The sequence below is a fragment of the Archocentrus centrarchus genome, chromosome 15, assembly GCF_007364275.1.
Source record: "Archocentrus centrarchus isolate MPI-CPG fArcCen1 chromosome 15, fArcCen1, whole genome shotgun sequence".
Taxonomy (NCBI): domain Eukaryota; kingdom Metazoa; phylum Chordata; class Actinopteri; order Cichliformes; family Cichlidae; genus Archocentrus; species Archocentrus centrarchus.
Genome location: NC_044360.1, coordinates 4,384,778 through 4,401,704, shown reverse-complemented (window position 1 = coordinate 4,401,704; position 16,927 = coordinate 4,384,778). Strand labels below are relative to the sequence as shown.

At 41.8% G+C, this 16,927-nt stretch overlaps 1 protein-coding gene across 1 annotated transcript in view; it reads left to right on the top strand.

Moving 5' to 3' along the window:
- atrnl1a (attractin-like 1a) overlaps positions 1-16,927 on the top strand; it is a 325,565-nt gene that overhangs the window by 263,248 nt on the left and 45,390 nt on the right. Inside the window, exon 28 of the mRNA XM_030748010.1 lies at positions 4,066-4,161. Within this exon, the coding sequence (XP_030603870.1) occupies positions 4,066-4,161 (96 nt within the window). The remainder of the gene's footprint in view (positions 1-4,065; positions 4,162-16,927) is intronic.

Sequence of the window (16,927 nt, the reverse complement as noted above, 5' to 3'; positions counted from 1 at the left end):
TCATTTTTCCCTTGGCTGTTTATGCGTCAGTCTGTCCAGCTGAGATGGTTGTATGGATGGATGAGTAAATGTTTGGATTTCGTGCCAACCCTCGTGGCTAAAGAAACACAAACATATTCAACATGGAGCAAAAACATGGAGAAGTGCTCACAGCAGATATTAACTTTCTGCCTTCCTGTGGTTTAGTTTGAATTTTAGGTATCTGGCCAATGTCCTTACGGGAAAATTGGATGGTATTTCTAACTTTAACATAAACACATACACACGTAGCTCCTTCTCGACTCTCCGCCCTCTTTTGTCATCTCGGTGGTGTGTAGTGTGGCGCTGCTTGTTTACAGCGCAGCAGAGTTAATTAGCCGTTTTATGGCTGATTTACAGTCCGACAGGCAGACGGAGAAGATGGCCGCTGTCTTGTCCTTGTTGCCCACTCAAGGACTTGTCAAAGAGGGCATTAAATTCACAACACACGTTCAGGCACACACAAGTGGTCTTTCTGACCAAAACTAATATTTCCATTTTTTTTTTATTTGTATGTATATGTCTATGTATGTATAAAGAAGTTAGGAGTCACTATGTACATGCAGTACACACGTGCATATTCAATAGACCCAGTGCTGAATATTACTCCCACTTTTTATGTCTAAATATAATTCCACTGTCTAGACTCATTTATCAGGTTGCAGTGCACACACACGCAGATGTGACCCGGCTCACCTTGACCAGTTTGTCTAATCTCACTAACAGAGGAGCAACAGCTTTAGGGAATAAAGAGCTGAGAGAACACCTCGTATGACACAAACTCACACGTGGCTGCACGCAAATGGTGTATAAACAGCTCAGCTACCGTGCTGTGGTAAAACCTCTCAGGGAAGAGACTGTGTTCAATGGTCTGATGTCTCCTTCACACCTTTTCTTTGAACATAATCCTTCTCTAAACTAAACCAAACAGCTTTAATTTTTAAAACTTGCACAAACAGTTGTTAAGGCTGACTTTATTAGTAATTTCCAGGTCCAAATTCTCCAATACCTGCACAGAGGCCCAACTGAGGAGCAAAAAGTGCTCCAAACTCTGGTTTTACAAACAGCCATAACCTTCATGAAAAGAGGATAGCAGCTAGATAGTGCAGCGGCAACACTACCGTCTTTGGAACAATAGGTCAGGGGTTCCCAGCCAGGGCCTGCATCCACTAGCCCCCACCCTGGCTACCTAGGCCCAACTCAGACTATGAGTGAGAGATATACAGTTGAAGCCTGGATGAACAAGCTCCATGTCAGGTGTTCAGTAACCATCTGTCACCATCAGCCAAAGGCATTGCTAGGCTGTTTTCTGGATGAATAAATTATTCTAAACAAAAGTAGATGCTGAGGGTCAGTCAGTGAGGTACGGCACCTGCAAGTACTTCAAGTATAATAAGACACTGAAAATAAACAAGACTGCAGCCAAGAGAGTGTCTGAGGTGCCCCATCGCCTGCTGCTGTGTGGTTTGTAATTTGCCACCAAAAAGTCACCATCCTAATTCACCACACCGACAACCTAATTGGCCAGACAGCGATTCCTCTTTTTTGAAGCAGTATAGGTTACACTGTGAGGTTTTAGAAGCTTTACTTAGAACTGGATTGGGTATGAATAGTGTTATGAATAGTCAAAGCAATGACTACTGAAAAGTATTTTTAGGGTTAAAAAAGAAGGGAGTGCAGCACTGAAACACAACGGATGCTGGAAGCCAGAAATAAGGTTGATGCGTCATTACTTACTAAGCAGCCAGACCTGCTTATATATCCCCATATACTGTACCTACTAAAAGCACCGTCACTCACGTAGCTCCACAGTTACTCCAAGCAGTGTGAACTGGAACATTTACAGTGACCTTTAGATTCTTAATTGTTACCTATGTGTGAGTGAAAGAGATTCATCTGATTAATTTTTCAAAGGGTTCATATACAGTATTCTGGTCCTGATCACAGCCTGTGTCTAACAGATGCACTCCTGGACCCCTAATTTCCAGTATTTTCACCGGTGTCTTTATTTTCTGCCTCTTACCCTAAATTTAAAGCAGTGTAACAAATCATGATGCACTTACAAAGGTTTTAAAATGCTTCAAGGGGATCTGTTACCTCATCTACACAGACACCCTTCCTGTCTCACACACACCCACACACCTAACCTTTTACAAATCTAAACTGACATCAGCAGGAGGCTAACAGTGATGCTAGCAAGTGCTCACTATCAATATGAGCAGCATTCCCACTCTGGTGACAGCTAACAAGGGAAGACATCACATTAGCCGGCACGGCAGTGAGCTGGCACGGCAGTGAGCTAGCACGGCGCTTGCCGCCGCCGGAGCACCTGACTGCGCTGATGTAGCTACAGGTGTAGTATTCATTCATGCTTAAAGAGGCTGACACTGGCAATCGAGCAGCCGGCGGCACGCTAGCACAACACCTGACAGCTAGTTAATGTCAGTGTGCAGCCTTTTCTCAGCAACAGCAGAGGACACAGCAGCAGAGGCGCTTCGGTTTAGGGAGGAGTAACAGAGTGTGGAAGCCACTGACATTTAGGAGGGGTTTGCTTTTGTTTTTTCCACCTTTGATTTCTTTCTCTTTCCTTTGTCTTTGTGTTGCCTTCCTGTCGTTTAGTTGTCTTTTCTTGTTATATTTCTTCCTTAATGCCCTGTTGTGCTCTTTGGCTTCTTTCATTAGTTCTGTCGCTTCCAATTTCAAAATATTCTCCAACATCTTGCAGTGCTTCCCCTTCTTTTGATTATCCTCTCTTGTATTGTGTGCTTGTGTACAGGAAGACTTAGAGCACGGGTCATAAGTTTTCACCCACTTGCCCACATCCTCATATTAGATTTGTTTTTTCTTTTTCTTATTTGATCCTCGCTTCACTTTACTGTGAGTGCTTTTGCAATCACCACACTAAGTCAAAAGTACTTCAATGTTCAGATTATTCCTATTAGGATCACAACCTGCAGCCCAGATCCCCCCCTCTGTCTTCCCATCACGGGTGTAGTGTGGCGGGGCCTGCATCAGGCAGCATTTCCATCGAAACAACCAGAGACATACTGATGATTACTACCTGGCACATAATCGGCTAGAAATTAGTTTTTCTGTGTGTGAAACAGGTGGCTAACCTCAAGCTAAATGTAGAAACAAACCCCCATTAACATGTCTGTATCGATTTGGAATGAGCTGGGAAACCAGGCTAATGATGGAGAGTGGAGATGAGGGTGCAGCGAGCATGCTGCTGTGATTTTTTTCCACAATTTTTCAGGTATACATGCACTTCTTAGCTTTATTGTTGTTGTTGTGTGTCTTTGTTTTGCTTTGTGTGGGAGTGTTTTTTCTGTTTCTGTTTTTTTTTCCCCCATTCTTCATTTAAATGCTGTACTGTATCTGTTTTTTGTGTTTTCGGTCAGTGTTTGGACCTCATGCTGATGAAGGCCTCGCTGTCTGCCTTTGTTCATCTGACATTTCCTCATTAATGAAGTTTGCCTGCCCTCCTCCTCCTCCCCTCTGACTCCCTCTGTTCCCCCACCAGCTGCTTTCCCCCACTCCTCTTTGCCTTCCTACTGAGTATCTAGCAAGTATTCTACTTTGATCTCTGCCCCTTATTTTCCCCCATCCCTCCTAAACCTATATTTTCCTAATCTTCCCCCTCATTTTTTCTTCATCTATCTACTTCTTTCCTTCTTTCTCTCATGCACTCATCTTTTTCCAGTGGTTTCCTTTTGTTTCTGACTCTTTAACCCCGTTACTTCTCTTTGTTAACACATGTGCTTTCCCCAAACAACCCTGACATATCCAAGGCTGTTGTTTTTTTTGTTTTGGCAATTGAGAAATTGGGAAACACTTTAATCTCATTTAGTCAGTACTGTTAAGATGCCCTTGACCAAACCACTTAACCTCCAGCTGTTCCCTATAGAGCTGCTCAAGGACAAATCCAGTCTACAAGAATACCAACTTGTGTTTGAGTTCAGACACGATAATCTGAAAGAAATAAATGCATAAAAATAAGATGCCAAATTTAAAACTCCCTTCCTTTTTTCCTGTCTCGCTCTGCAGCAGCTGATGAGAGAGCGGCAGCAGATGGCCAGTCGTCCCTTCGCTTCGGTCACTGTAGCGTTGGAGGTTAGCGATGACCAGGAGGAGCTGCTGCAGGTCAGAACAAAGGCACACACATGGAAGTACACAGAAATATACACAACCGATGAAGACTTGAAGACATGAATATAATCACAGTGCTGCACTGGGTAAAGGACGTGCATAACAGTCATTGTGGGCAGTGCATTCAGTTTGCAAATTGGTCAGACTTCATACTGTTATGACTTCATTGGCTCCATGACCTTCTGGTGTGTCTGCTGTTGTGGAACAGATATGTGTGTGGATACAAAACAGGATCTTGACACTGTGTCTGTGCAGTGACATGTCTGTGCATCCTTTGAACTACTTAGATCTCTCAGGCTCAGGTTGTGTGGAGCTGCGATAAGCATTATCTCACATAATCAGCATCAGCAGGTTATCAGAGTAAACAGTTCACAGGACTCCCTGTACTTAATGATCAAGTTGCTTTAATAGAAGAGGAAAACAGTTATCAGTGAGGGAGTCAAAAGATCTCACATGTAATCCCTGCTGGTGGTCCACAAAGCCATAGTTTTGGGAACGTGCACTGAGAACTACCAGGAAGTCTGTTGAGACTGCAGGTGAGTGGGAGAGGTTTATACAGACGGTGTGACGTAATTGAGGTTTGCTTATAATACACAGAGCTTTCCCGAAGCACGGTGCATGGCCTAGTCAATAATGGATCTTTGACACTGTGGGTGTGCTGTTGTTTCCCAGTTAGCTATTAGAAAACACAAAGCGCTACAGTGAGTAAGTGCCGTAGCATGTCATCGCAGCAGTGTGTGGCAGAGCTGAACAGTGTTCACATTATACACAAACTGGCTCATAATCCCCCTCTTGTGCTTGGAAGCACCATTGTGAGCTCACCCAGACACAGCTATGGCACATGTACTCCTCCACATGTACTTCTAACCTCGTGACTTTGTCATAAAAATGTAAAAGCCCGGGTTTTACTGCACTCAGTGCAAAATTTTTAACTATAGATGCATGTAGGAAAAACAGAAATGGCCACGGTGACATAACCCACTAATCTGAAGACTCGCTATTTGCCATGTTGGAATTTTATTTTTTTTTTATCAGCCGTGTCAATTTGGTTCGCAGCACAGGACACCTCGATTTGATCTCAAGTGGGCCAGAGCCAAGAATTTAAAAGGGCTGAAATCACAAGCTCAAGTGAAAAAGACCCTTTCCCCGACTCCTTTAAGAATTCGCCAGACAACATGAAGCTAAAGCTTTGATTATGTAGGAAAAACAGAAAAAGTGTTCCTTTATTTTTTGAGCACTGTAGTGTACCTTTTTTTTCTTTTTAAAGTTGCCTTTGTCTCTATAGCTAATTTCATTTCTGCTGTACAGTTTATGGAGATTGACCCTCTTTAGGCTCCATCCTGACGTGGCCATTAGAGGAACTGCACTTTTTTTTTTTGGCACTCCCATGTTGGCTTCGTTTTTCCCAGCCCCTGAGGTTGCTGCTTGGATTTAGCCAAGAATGAGTCAAACTTACCTTGACTCTGAACTGAAGCCGGGTGTGCATGCTGATTTGTGGCTGTTTGTTTATTTTGTATTGACCAAGCAAAGAAGTGCCTTTGAATTCCAAAACAGATCTAAACAAAATGATTCATTTTTAAAGAAATTTGCTCAAAGGTTGCTCTACAAAATACAATATGCTATCCCAGGTGAGCTGTAGCTGCATTTATTTCTGTGTGTGTATGTGTGTGTGCGTGCGTGCGGGCCATTGCAGTTGATGGAAATGATTTAAAACATGACACACTTAGATGTGTTTCTGTGATGTTGCGGGCACCCTGAGGCTTTGAGGTTTTCAAGCAAAAAAGGATGACATGAAATTGTCTTTAAGATACTCTGCCAAGCAGATGTAGACAAACACAGCTCACCTCAAAAACATCCATTTTACACCTCAGGGAAGATGGGAAGCTGAGGGGGTGAGAGTGCAGCTGGTTTCAATAGCTCACTTTTCCCTTAGCTGTCCTGTGCGAGAACAGGCTCTCTCTGTGATTCTCCAGCATGCTGGCGCCTCACCTTCATATGCTGGCTCTGAAGGGTCCTCCAGAGGCAGTCTGGATGGTGGAGTGGGGGCCCTGAGAGAGGCAGCTGGCCCTGCTGCTTATATCAGCCTCTTGTACAAAGAGAGCAAAGGACATGAAAGCAGTGCTCTCAGTGAAATGGTAACTGCCAAATCAGTTGTGCCCTTCTCTGGCAGGCTATTGTTCAAATGCTGGTGTCACCTCTGTTTTGCGATTCCTGCTCTCAGACACACACATGTTGAGTTTAGATAAACAGAGGAAGAGGTCAGATGTGGAGTGGTAGTTAGAGTGAGTGGCAAATGGATCCAAATGCCCAGAGTGAAACATTGCTGGGGAATTAAGTAATTATATTCTCAACAGTGATGTTAGCTTCCAACAGCTTCCAACAGTTATGAAAAAAAATGATCATCTGCATTGTGCTGCATGGTATTAAAATAACTCATTTCCTTAACAGCAGTGCACTCAGTAACGGCCCAAACGCACTCCCCTCCAGACTTTGACAGGTTTAGTTCAGCTTGAGTATAAATAACAGAAACAAAGCTTTTGAAAATATATACAAAAAAAAGTTAAACCAATTTAGCTTTTTGGAAGCACTATAGTTTCAAAGAGTCCATTACATGCATGATATTTCAGAAGTTGAGTTATAAATTACATATTTATGCCATAGTCAAAGCCCTAGTGTGGGGTTAAAATGTGTGGTTGTGGCATTAATTTGTCGCTTGGTCATAGATGGTTAAATGTTTTTATCCTTGTCTCTTTTCTACCATGTTCATAAAATGCTCCCTATTGGGATTGGTTCTATTTTTCAGCAGTGAACGCTGCTGGATAGACACTTTGCTAAAGTCTGGCTTTCATCCAGTAAGTGTACTGAAAATAGGGACGTCTTATCCTCATTGGAAATGGCAGGTCACTGTAAAATCACAAGCTATGTTGACTTGGTTGAATATGACAAAAACTACCTCAAATACAAGAGAAAGTAGCTACAACAGCCTTAAATTCAACTCAGTTTTATTTGTATAGCACCAGATCACAAAAAATGGTCGCCTCAAGGTGCATTGTATTGTAAGGTAAAGACCTTACAATAATTAGAAAAAAACCCCAATAGTCAAAACGACCCCCTATGAGCAGCACTTGGTGACAGTGGGAAGGAAAAACTCCCTTTAACAGGAAGAAACCTCCAGGAGAACCAGGCTCAGGGAGGGGGGGTCATCTGCTGGGACCGGCTGGGGCAGAGGGGAGAGAGAGACAGGACAAAAGACACACTGTGGAAGAGAGCCAGAGATTAATAATAACTAATGATTAAATGCAGAGTGGGGTTTAAACAGAGTGAAAAGAGGTAAATGAAAAGAAACACTCAGTGCATCATGGAAACCCCCCAGCAGACTAGGCCTATAGCAGCATAACTAAGGGAGGGTTCAGGGTCACCTGATCCAGCCCTAACTATAAGCTTGATCATAAAGGAAAGTTTTAAGCCTAATCTTAAAAATAGAGAGGGTGTCTGTCTCCTGAATCCAAACTGGGAGCTGGTTCCACAGAAGAGGGTCTGAAAGCTGAAGGCTCTGCCTCCCATTCTACTCTTAAGTATCCTGGGAACCAGAAGTGAACTAGTAATGAGAACTGCTCCATCCAAAGTGGGATGAATGTCCTCTCTCCTAACAAGACCAGGTTTTCCCCACAAACGTTCCCAATTATCTATGAACCCCATATCGTTTTTTTGGACAGCGCTGAGGCCGACAGCAGTTCAAGGAGGACTCACTACAATGGTTGCTGGTCTTGCTAGCTTAACGTTTCTCAAAACCGAGTCGCCAATAACCAGAGTTTGTTCCGCGGTGGATGTGTCACCGAGTGGTGGTGTACCAGGGGCTTCCGTTTAGGACTATGCTTCCACCCAGCCGGCCTGCATTCCCGGCTGCTCGAGATCTGCTGGGGGGAACTAACGGCGGCTAAGCTACCTTGGTCTGCACCGACTATAGGGGCCTGGCTAGCCACAGGATTTTAAAAGGTGCAGAGCTGAGTCTCCAATACACTGAGCCTGGCCTCCAAAGCTACAAACAGGCTACATTCGTTACAATTATCGTTACTGCTAAAGGAGACCGAGGAGTAACTAAACATCTGACACACAGAGCAGGAAAGTGAGGGTGGGACATGAGAAGACGCCATGCTGTTTATGAGTTGGCTGAGTGCTAAGCTAATATCTGCACCAAGCCAGTCAATTCCTAAAAACAAAAGCTAAGTGAATAATGTAGATATAATTTACAGGTGATTCAGCAGAGAGTGTGCTTTGGATAAAGCATGTGAAGATTACACTGTGAAATATGTCGTTATCTGGAGATTTGTAATTAACAGATTAAAGAGCTAACAGATACAGCAAAACACTGCTGTGCTCCGGAACAGGAAGAGGAAGTGATACGATACCACAGTGAAAGCCAAAACCAAGTGACAGCGCCACAGAAGAAAACAGTATAGTTATTCTTATTCTAATAGAAGCTTGTGGATTGAAAAGAGATGTGAAAATCCATAGATGCATCTCTAATGAAACCTAATTGATTAACAGAAATTGAAATGTCAATGCAGTCTCATGGCAATATGTGATATAATATTAACCTGTAATCGACTGATTGGCATTTCTGATGTTTATGTATTCCTGGTGGGGAGGGTCCTGCTACATGTCAGCCACTTGCCTGAACACTAACATTAGAATTCCCTGCAAAGGTGAGATCTGCAGCTTCTTATTTTAACTTGTTGAATTGCAGTTATGCACCAGGACTGTGGCGTCCTGCAGTTAGAAAGTTCTTGCTATGAAGGCATTCTTCCTTTGCATCTGACAGGCATTCAGTGCATGATTCACAGGTTATAACCTGTGGTTGGTGTGTGTGTGTGTGTGTGTGTGTGTGTGTGTGTGTGTGTGTGTGTGTGTGTGTGTAGTTTATTCAGGCTAGATGTGTGAGATCAGCTTGCCTTATTCAGAGAAACACTGAAACCCACCCTGGAGTTCTTTATAGATGGAAGGACACACATTGTTAAAGGTTTACACATACTGATTGAACTTTTTTTTTCTGTATACTCTAGTAAACTATCAATGTGTCATCTTTGCTTAAAAAAGAGAAATGTGTCTAGTGTAATGTGCTGTGACATTGTATACTTGCAAGTTGTTTAACAATAGATTATCTCATTACACAAGGTGCATGGAGCAGCAAATTGGAACAAACTAATTTTAATGACCTTGCCTTGATGTTACTCATTTCAGCAAATAAATAATCCTGATGGGAGCGATGCATTATGGGGAGTGAACTCTGCTACTTCTACTACTGGGCCATCTTTGTCATTTCCTCCTGAAGCCACAGTGGAGCCCGGTGGCAGATGTTGCAGGATATTTGATGGCGTTCAAGAGGCCAGTTGGTCAGAATAAAAGCCACACTAACAATAAAAGTCATCTGTCAAAGCACAATACATGCACACAAGTGTGTATTGAAAGCTTTGTGAGACGATGCTCAGTTTAAAACAAAGCTTGGTAAAGTCCTCAGCTCATGTTTGCTAAATTGAGAGACAGTGATAGACTTTAATAAATATTTGTCAGTTTTTTAGCCAAAAATACCAGACTTGTTGGAATAGGGTTCCACTTTTTTAAGTTGATCCGGACGCCCTGATTAAGCCCTGCATTTAAAATCCTTTCCACCTCAGCATATCTCCCCGCCCTGCTTAAGGTTTCACCTCCTCATGTAGTTTGAGCTCAAGGTTGTAGAGACAGTAGTAAAGGAGGCTATCTGCACCTGATGTTTAATTACTTTCAGTTTGGTTTGGGCCAGGTTGGACTTGGCTTAGCTCGGTGTGTTTCATGTGCCTGCAGAGTTCCTTCTCTTATCTCTGCCTCAGCCTGGTTTCCATTTCATTCTTGAAGGTGAGAGACAATGGAGCAGAACGCTATCTTCACACTGAGGTTAATTACACAACATCTGGTTCATAGTCAAGCATGCAGCTTAGCATAATTGTGTAATTAATGAGAGAAAGGGAACATTTCCATCCTGCCCTGCTATTTTATGTTGTCCTGCTTATGCAGAGCAACAAATAGAGTCATCATCACCCCATTTCATGCCATGTTTAGACAGCGAGCAAGGAGCACAGCACCTGTTGTTTCCACACTTGAACAGAGATTTGTGCAGAGGAGGGATGGGGAGGTGTGTCAATTCAATGATTAACATATAATTGCAAGGAAAGAAGTGTGATAGTGGATACATGCATCAAAAGTGCCTGAATTGTGCTTTTTTTTTTTTTTTTTTTAACTTTATCCGAGTTGCATCGCTTTGTTGACAATTTGTGTTTCAAGCTATTACTTTTCCACTGTCATGCTGTGTGCTGTTTTAAACCAATTGCCACTGTTAAGCTTTTCATTTTATATTCAGTCCAAGGTAATTGGTATTTGTGCTTAGCTGTACATATAAATTCAGTGAGATGAATATTTTATTGAGATATATTTTGGCTCAAATTAAATCAGCCACGTAATATAAACCTGAAGAATAACCTGGTACTCTATGAGAGGAGGTCAGGGGACTGATAGGAAGCAATTAGGTAACTCGTTAAGCCCAATTTTTCAGCCCCTTTGGTTACTACAAGGTCTGAACATAAAAATCACAAAAACAATAACTGATTTGAATCTGGCCAATTTCCCATTCGAGGTCATCTCCTTGTGCACATCTGGATCCTTTCAGTTTTTAGCTTGCTTCTTTCAAGCCACAAACTTGTGGAAAAACAAACATCAACCTCTTTGTCAAAGTGATCGAATTTCGATGTTGAGGTTCATCACTGTTGATGGGAGCTGAACCGTCGGCCTTCAGTCTGAAGCTTCATCTGAAGCAAGTGGAGTTTTGTGGCCACACACTAACACATTCTGAACACAGCTGGGTCGAGTGAAGGCTTTTTAAGTGATGGTTTCATTACTCCCACCTTGAAGGCCTTCGGTACGTAGCCCTACCGGCTAACGTGCTGAAAAGAAACCTGGGGTTGTTCTTATTTTCTTCAATCAGTGATGAATAGTAAGCTGTCCTAGCATTTAGCTACAGAGTCCCACATTGTTATGGCAAAGTTACACACCTATTCAGTATTAACTTTAGTGACCTCTGATTAGTGTATCTGAGTGTCATTACTGCCAACATGAATTATTTTACCCAGTCTGTGTTAAGCCTTAGCCGGCCGTTTAAGATTTCCTCTTATGTCGCCTGCTCTGGGCCTTGGAAGATAATCAACTATGGTTGGTAGTTTCAGATTTCTCAAAACAGAGTTGCCAATAGCCAGAGTTTGTTCCTCAGCGGGTGTGTTGCTGAGTGGGAGAAGATTATTTGAAACGTGAAGGGGTTGGTGGTGTACTGGGGGCTTCTGTTTAGTACAGCGCTTCCTCCTCATAGTCACCCAACCGGCCTGATTTCGTGGCTGCTTGGGACAATCTGCTGGGCAAGAGCTAACAGTGGCTAAGCTACCTTGGTCCACATCAACTACAGGGGCCTGGCTAGCCACAGTATGTTCCAGGGTGCGAAGCCTGGCTTCCAAGGCTGCAAACAGGCTACATTTATTACAAGTACCGAGGCAGAGGACTAACTAAACATCTGACACACTGAGCAGGAATGTGGGAGGGACGGGAGAAGACGCCATGCTGTTAAAGACACAATAAGTGAATAATGTGAATGTAATTTACAGGTGATTCAGCAGAGGGCTTTGGATAACTATGAAATAAGTCATTATGTAGTGATTTATAATTAATCAAGCTACCCAAAACCACCACTGTGCTCTATAACAGGAGCAAGAAGTCATACGGTACCATAGTTAGACCCAACACCAAGTGAGAGCGCCGCCCAAAGGAGCCCTTAACTACAGCAATTTTACAATAACCAGAACCAAATATGTAATACAAGTGATTATATAACTAGTGTTCTGTAGCTGCAGTCAAATCCTCCCTACTCTTTTGCAGTGAAAACAGTATCAGGTAACATAACTGAGGGATCACTTCCATTTCCCTCTGGAATATAATTACATGAGCATCAGTTCTATAAGCCATGGTTGACATAAACTTGTCCATGCATACAAACACTGTAACTTGCTACTCGCTCATCCTCTGTCTCATGATTCATGTAGAGGTTTTCCTCTTGACCTTCCTTTCATAAGCTTCAGTGCTCAAACCCACAAAGATTTACTGTAAGTCAGCATCCAAGTAGGAACAAACACTTAGGATCTATCACAATTTTATGTATGAATTCATGTGAACATGGGGTACACTTAGACTTCCTAGGACACATCAAGGATGAACTTAAAATGCTCTCCAGGTGGTTTTCTTTCAAAGACATTATTTCCATCTTCTGAAGACTTGCAATTATAGGTATTCTTGGAGTAAGAGCCCTCTATCATTTAAATTTGCACATGGCAAGGTGTCTGGGCATGGTTAATCTTTTTTAATGATGGAGACTGCATATGTCACAGCTGGAAACTTTTTTTTGTTGTTGTTTTTTTAGGTCCTCTTAAGACTTGCAATTATATTCTGCAATTAGAAAAGTATACTGAGCAGACCTGTGTCAGTGTCAGGGATGGGTTAATGATACAAACTACTTGTGTCACAGGTGGAAGGAAATGTGTTGGCTTCACACTTCCATCCAAACTCTTTGGTGTTATTTGTTCTATTCTTAAAAGATGAAAACTCCAGTCGCACAGAAAAACAGAAACCATATGCAGTTTTTACAATGTCTTTTTTTGCAATAGTTGCATGCTGTGGGTTGGATTTTATTTTTCCAGGCTTTGATATATCCTCCTAAGAGATTTTTGCCTCTACCTTTTATGCATTTGAGGTGGATTTGATTTTGTTTGTTAAGCCTACTGTACTGGAAAAACTATATTACAAATTTTCTACATTCTAAACAAAACTAAGCTGTACTTCCTGGAACAGTAGCCTTGTTTCTGCAGAGACACAAATGACAGTTTTTCAGTAGTCACTGGGACATGATTGCTGAAAAAACAAACATCAGTAAGTTGTGAATGCTGGGTTTTTGTTTTGTTTTTCAGTGTGAGGAATACAACAGATGTTCAAAAATGGGGTACCTCTAATGAAATTGCTGAAACTGTTCAGATGTTGACAGAGATTAGTAAACTTTTAGATGGCACATCATAGTTTCCAGGAGTTTTCTGCTTAAAAAGCGTAGTATACGTCCAAAAAACTTAAAGGAACATTTTGAAAACACATCAGAACTTAATGGGAGAAAAAATCATGCGGGATATCTATACTGATATGGACTAGTTAGGATGCCACATCTTTTGATGGAAATGAAAATTATCAAATACTCAAATACACCCAAAAAATCAAAGTGAAAATGAAATTTCATTGCAGCAACTCAAAATGGTACTCAGTAGTTTGTATGACCCCCAGCTGTCTTATAATTGGATTTCAGCCAGTGCAGTACTCTATGGCATGTTCATTCACTTTATTGCCAAAAGTATTTATTCATCTGCCTTCACATGCATGTAAACTTGAGTGAAATCCCATTCTTGATCCATGTTGACCCACCATTTGCAGCTATAACAGCTTCAACTCTTCTGGGAGGGTTTAGGAGTGTTTATGGGAATTTTGTGACCATTTTTCCAGAAGCACATTTGTGAGGTCAGACACTGATGTTGGATCAGAAGGTCTGGCTCACAGTCTCCGCTCTTATTCATCCAAAAGGTGTTCTTTCAGGTTGAGGTCAGGACTCTGTGCAGGCCAGTCAAGTTCTTCCACACCAAACGTGCTCATCCATGTTTTTATGGAGCTGCTTTGTGCACTGGTGTGCAGTCATGTTGGAACAGGAAGGGGCCATCCCCAAACTGTTCCCACAAAGATGGGAGCATGAAAGTGTCCAAACAGTGTTGGTATGGAAAACTCTTTTCACTGGAACTAAGGGAACACATCCCTGCTGCAGTGCTGGCGTGCTTTACACCACTGCATCTGACTCTTTGCATTGTACTTGGTGATGTATGCATCTGCTCAGCTATAGAAACTCATTCCATGAAGCTCTCTTTGCATTGTTGAGCTAATCTGAAGGCCACGTGAAGTTTGGAGGTCTGTAGTAATTGACTCTGCAGAAGGCTGGCAACCACTGACCTTGCTCTGTGATTTTATGTGGCCTACCTCTTTGTGGCTGAGTTGCTGCCATTCCCAATCGCTTCCACTCTGTTAAAATCCCACTAACAGCTGACTGTGGAATATTTAGTTGCGAGGAACTTTCACGACTGGACTTGGTGCACAGGTATCATCCTATCACAGTACCACGCTGGAATTCTCTGACCTCCTGAGAATGACCCATTCTTTCACTAATGTTGGTAGTCTGCATGCGTAGGTGCTTGGTTTTATACACCTGTGGTCATGGAAGTTATTCGATCACCTGAATTCAATGATTTTGATGGGTAAGTGAATATCTTTGGCAATACAGAGTATGTTTGAGATATTTTGGAGTAGTAAGGTGCTTGCCAGTAGCGTACCACCTCCTGCTTCTTTCTCAGGTCATCCTCCATATGTTAAACAGCAATACATGCCACCACCTCAGAGTATATGGGCCTGTTTTGCAGCTAAAGACCACCACCTCTACTCCCCAACTTGATCAGAGCTGTACAGCAAGTCATGGCTGCATCATGGAACGCAGGCAAAGTCATCAGCATAAATCGATGTTTCCACTGCCTCTGTAAAGTACCACCATTACATCGTAAAGCTGATGAGCCCGCAGCAACTAACATCTGCACACTGCACGCCTCCGCCTGCAAAAAAAGTCAGTTCCCACCTTTCTGCTGATTAACGACAGGCTCCCGTTTTCATAATGCTATTTAAAGCAAAGAATGAATCAATTTCTTATCCTATGTTTTAAGGTGGCATATTTATTCTTCAGTTTCATGGATTTAATGCACCTCAGAAAGGAGTGTTGGTGGGTGGAAAGGGATGGATGGATGGAGGGAGGGCAGGGGCATGAAGGGGAAAAGAAGCAGATAAAGAATATTTATGACAACTGGGAGTAATGTATGTTTGATAGAAAATACACAGATAATTATTGAGTGCATGCACCCGCAGCACATACAGAGACCACTGCAGGGCTTATCAGATAACACAAAAGCTTTTATCTGACAGAAGAAAAATGAGACAAAGTACAAACACATATGAAACACACACACACGCTTATTTGCATTCATCAGATGCATGTACGCTCCTTCAGTTTACTTTGGCTTTCCAGTCACCTGTGGCTCTTTCTGTGTCTCTCACAGCTGAAAGGCATGACTTTCACACACAAACACACAGCGCTGTTATTAACTCAATAACTCACACCTCTGTCAACACTAACGAGGCTAAAACAAACAAATTCCTCTTCATGTTCTGTTTGCACTTTACTAAAAAGGCTTTTTTCTTTCTTTTTTTTAAATCAGTGAAAACATAAACATTTTCTCACTGGCTGCTGGAATAGCACCTGCAACAAGCTCGGCTGAGCAAATTTACTCACGGCTTTCACCCATCTATGTCTTGTTTTCTTTCTTTCTGTCTTTACTACCTCTCTGTCTCACTGTGTTGTATTCTTCATGCTATTTTTCTTTTGTCTTGAGGGAAACAAGGTGAACGGTCTGTTTTTCCTTTTTTTTTTTTACCCAGCAATTTTATCACTTTTGCAGTTTTCAGTGAAGTAATTCAGGGTGAGGTCAAAGATGGAAAAGCAGTGGAGGTTAAGTTACGGCAGCAGAAAATTATGGTTGAACTTATCGACCCACTTCAAATAAAACCACAATAACCAGCTCTTCCTGAAAAAACATGCTGTGCTCAGTCAGACTCGCATTTATTGTTGCCAGTAGGCCAAAATGAAAAATGTAATCTTTTATTTCTAAATTAATTATTAATCTCTCATTTATTTTAAAGGTTTTGCACCTCACTGAATTTAGGAATTGTTTAAGTGAACCCACATTTCAATATCTAAAAATTAGATTATTTAGGACCAGTCAGATCAGCGTTATTACCTGGCCACATTTCATTTATATAAACACAGTCCTATTAATATAGCTTATTTTTTGAGGGTCGTAGAATTCTTTCTTGACATTTTTGCCCAGCTTGGAGACAAAGTTGATCCTGTTGTACACTGTCCTTCTTCCCCTGTGCTAGAGGATTTACCTTGAAACAGCAGGTAGGAACCAATATCTTACAGAAAAGAGACACAAAGGGGGAAAAAATATGGCAGTTAAGATTTTATGACTGGGTCTCAGTCCTATATTTCGGGCTTTTTGTAGAGTGGTTGTTTTTAATAACTTTTATCAGTCTGAGGCACATTTTTCTCTTTAGCTTTAAAGAACAGCTAGCTCTTTTTTACCACGGTACACCATATGTACCCTCTACATATTTGAGGAAGAGCAAATGGATGTTTCATTTGATCTTTGACCAAACTTTATAATTCTGTTTTATTTTCAGCCTGTATTCTGTTCGGCTGACAGTACTCGCAGCAGTGTTGCTATCACAGTGTTTCAGATGTTCTGGACTCTTTATAGCCTCTTCACAGGTGTTTTTATTGGGTCATCGCAGACAGTGTCAATCTTTTGTGACCATTTCTCCTTGGGTGAAATTTAAAAGTTGCATAGATCTAAAATATTTGACTGCGTTTTTTTTGGTTTGTTTGTTTGTGGGGGATTTTTTATGATATCTTCTTTTTTTATGTACTTATTTATGTAGTTATTTAGTCTCTGTACAACCCTGTACAACCGCAGCAAGAGCTTGGTCTGTATTGCCGGCAGTA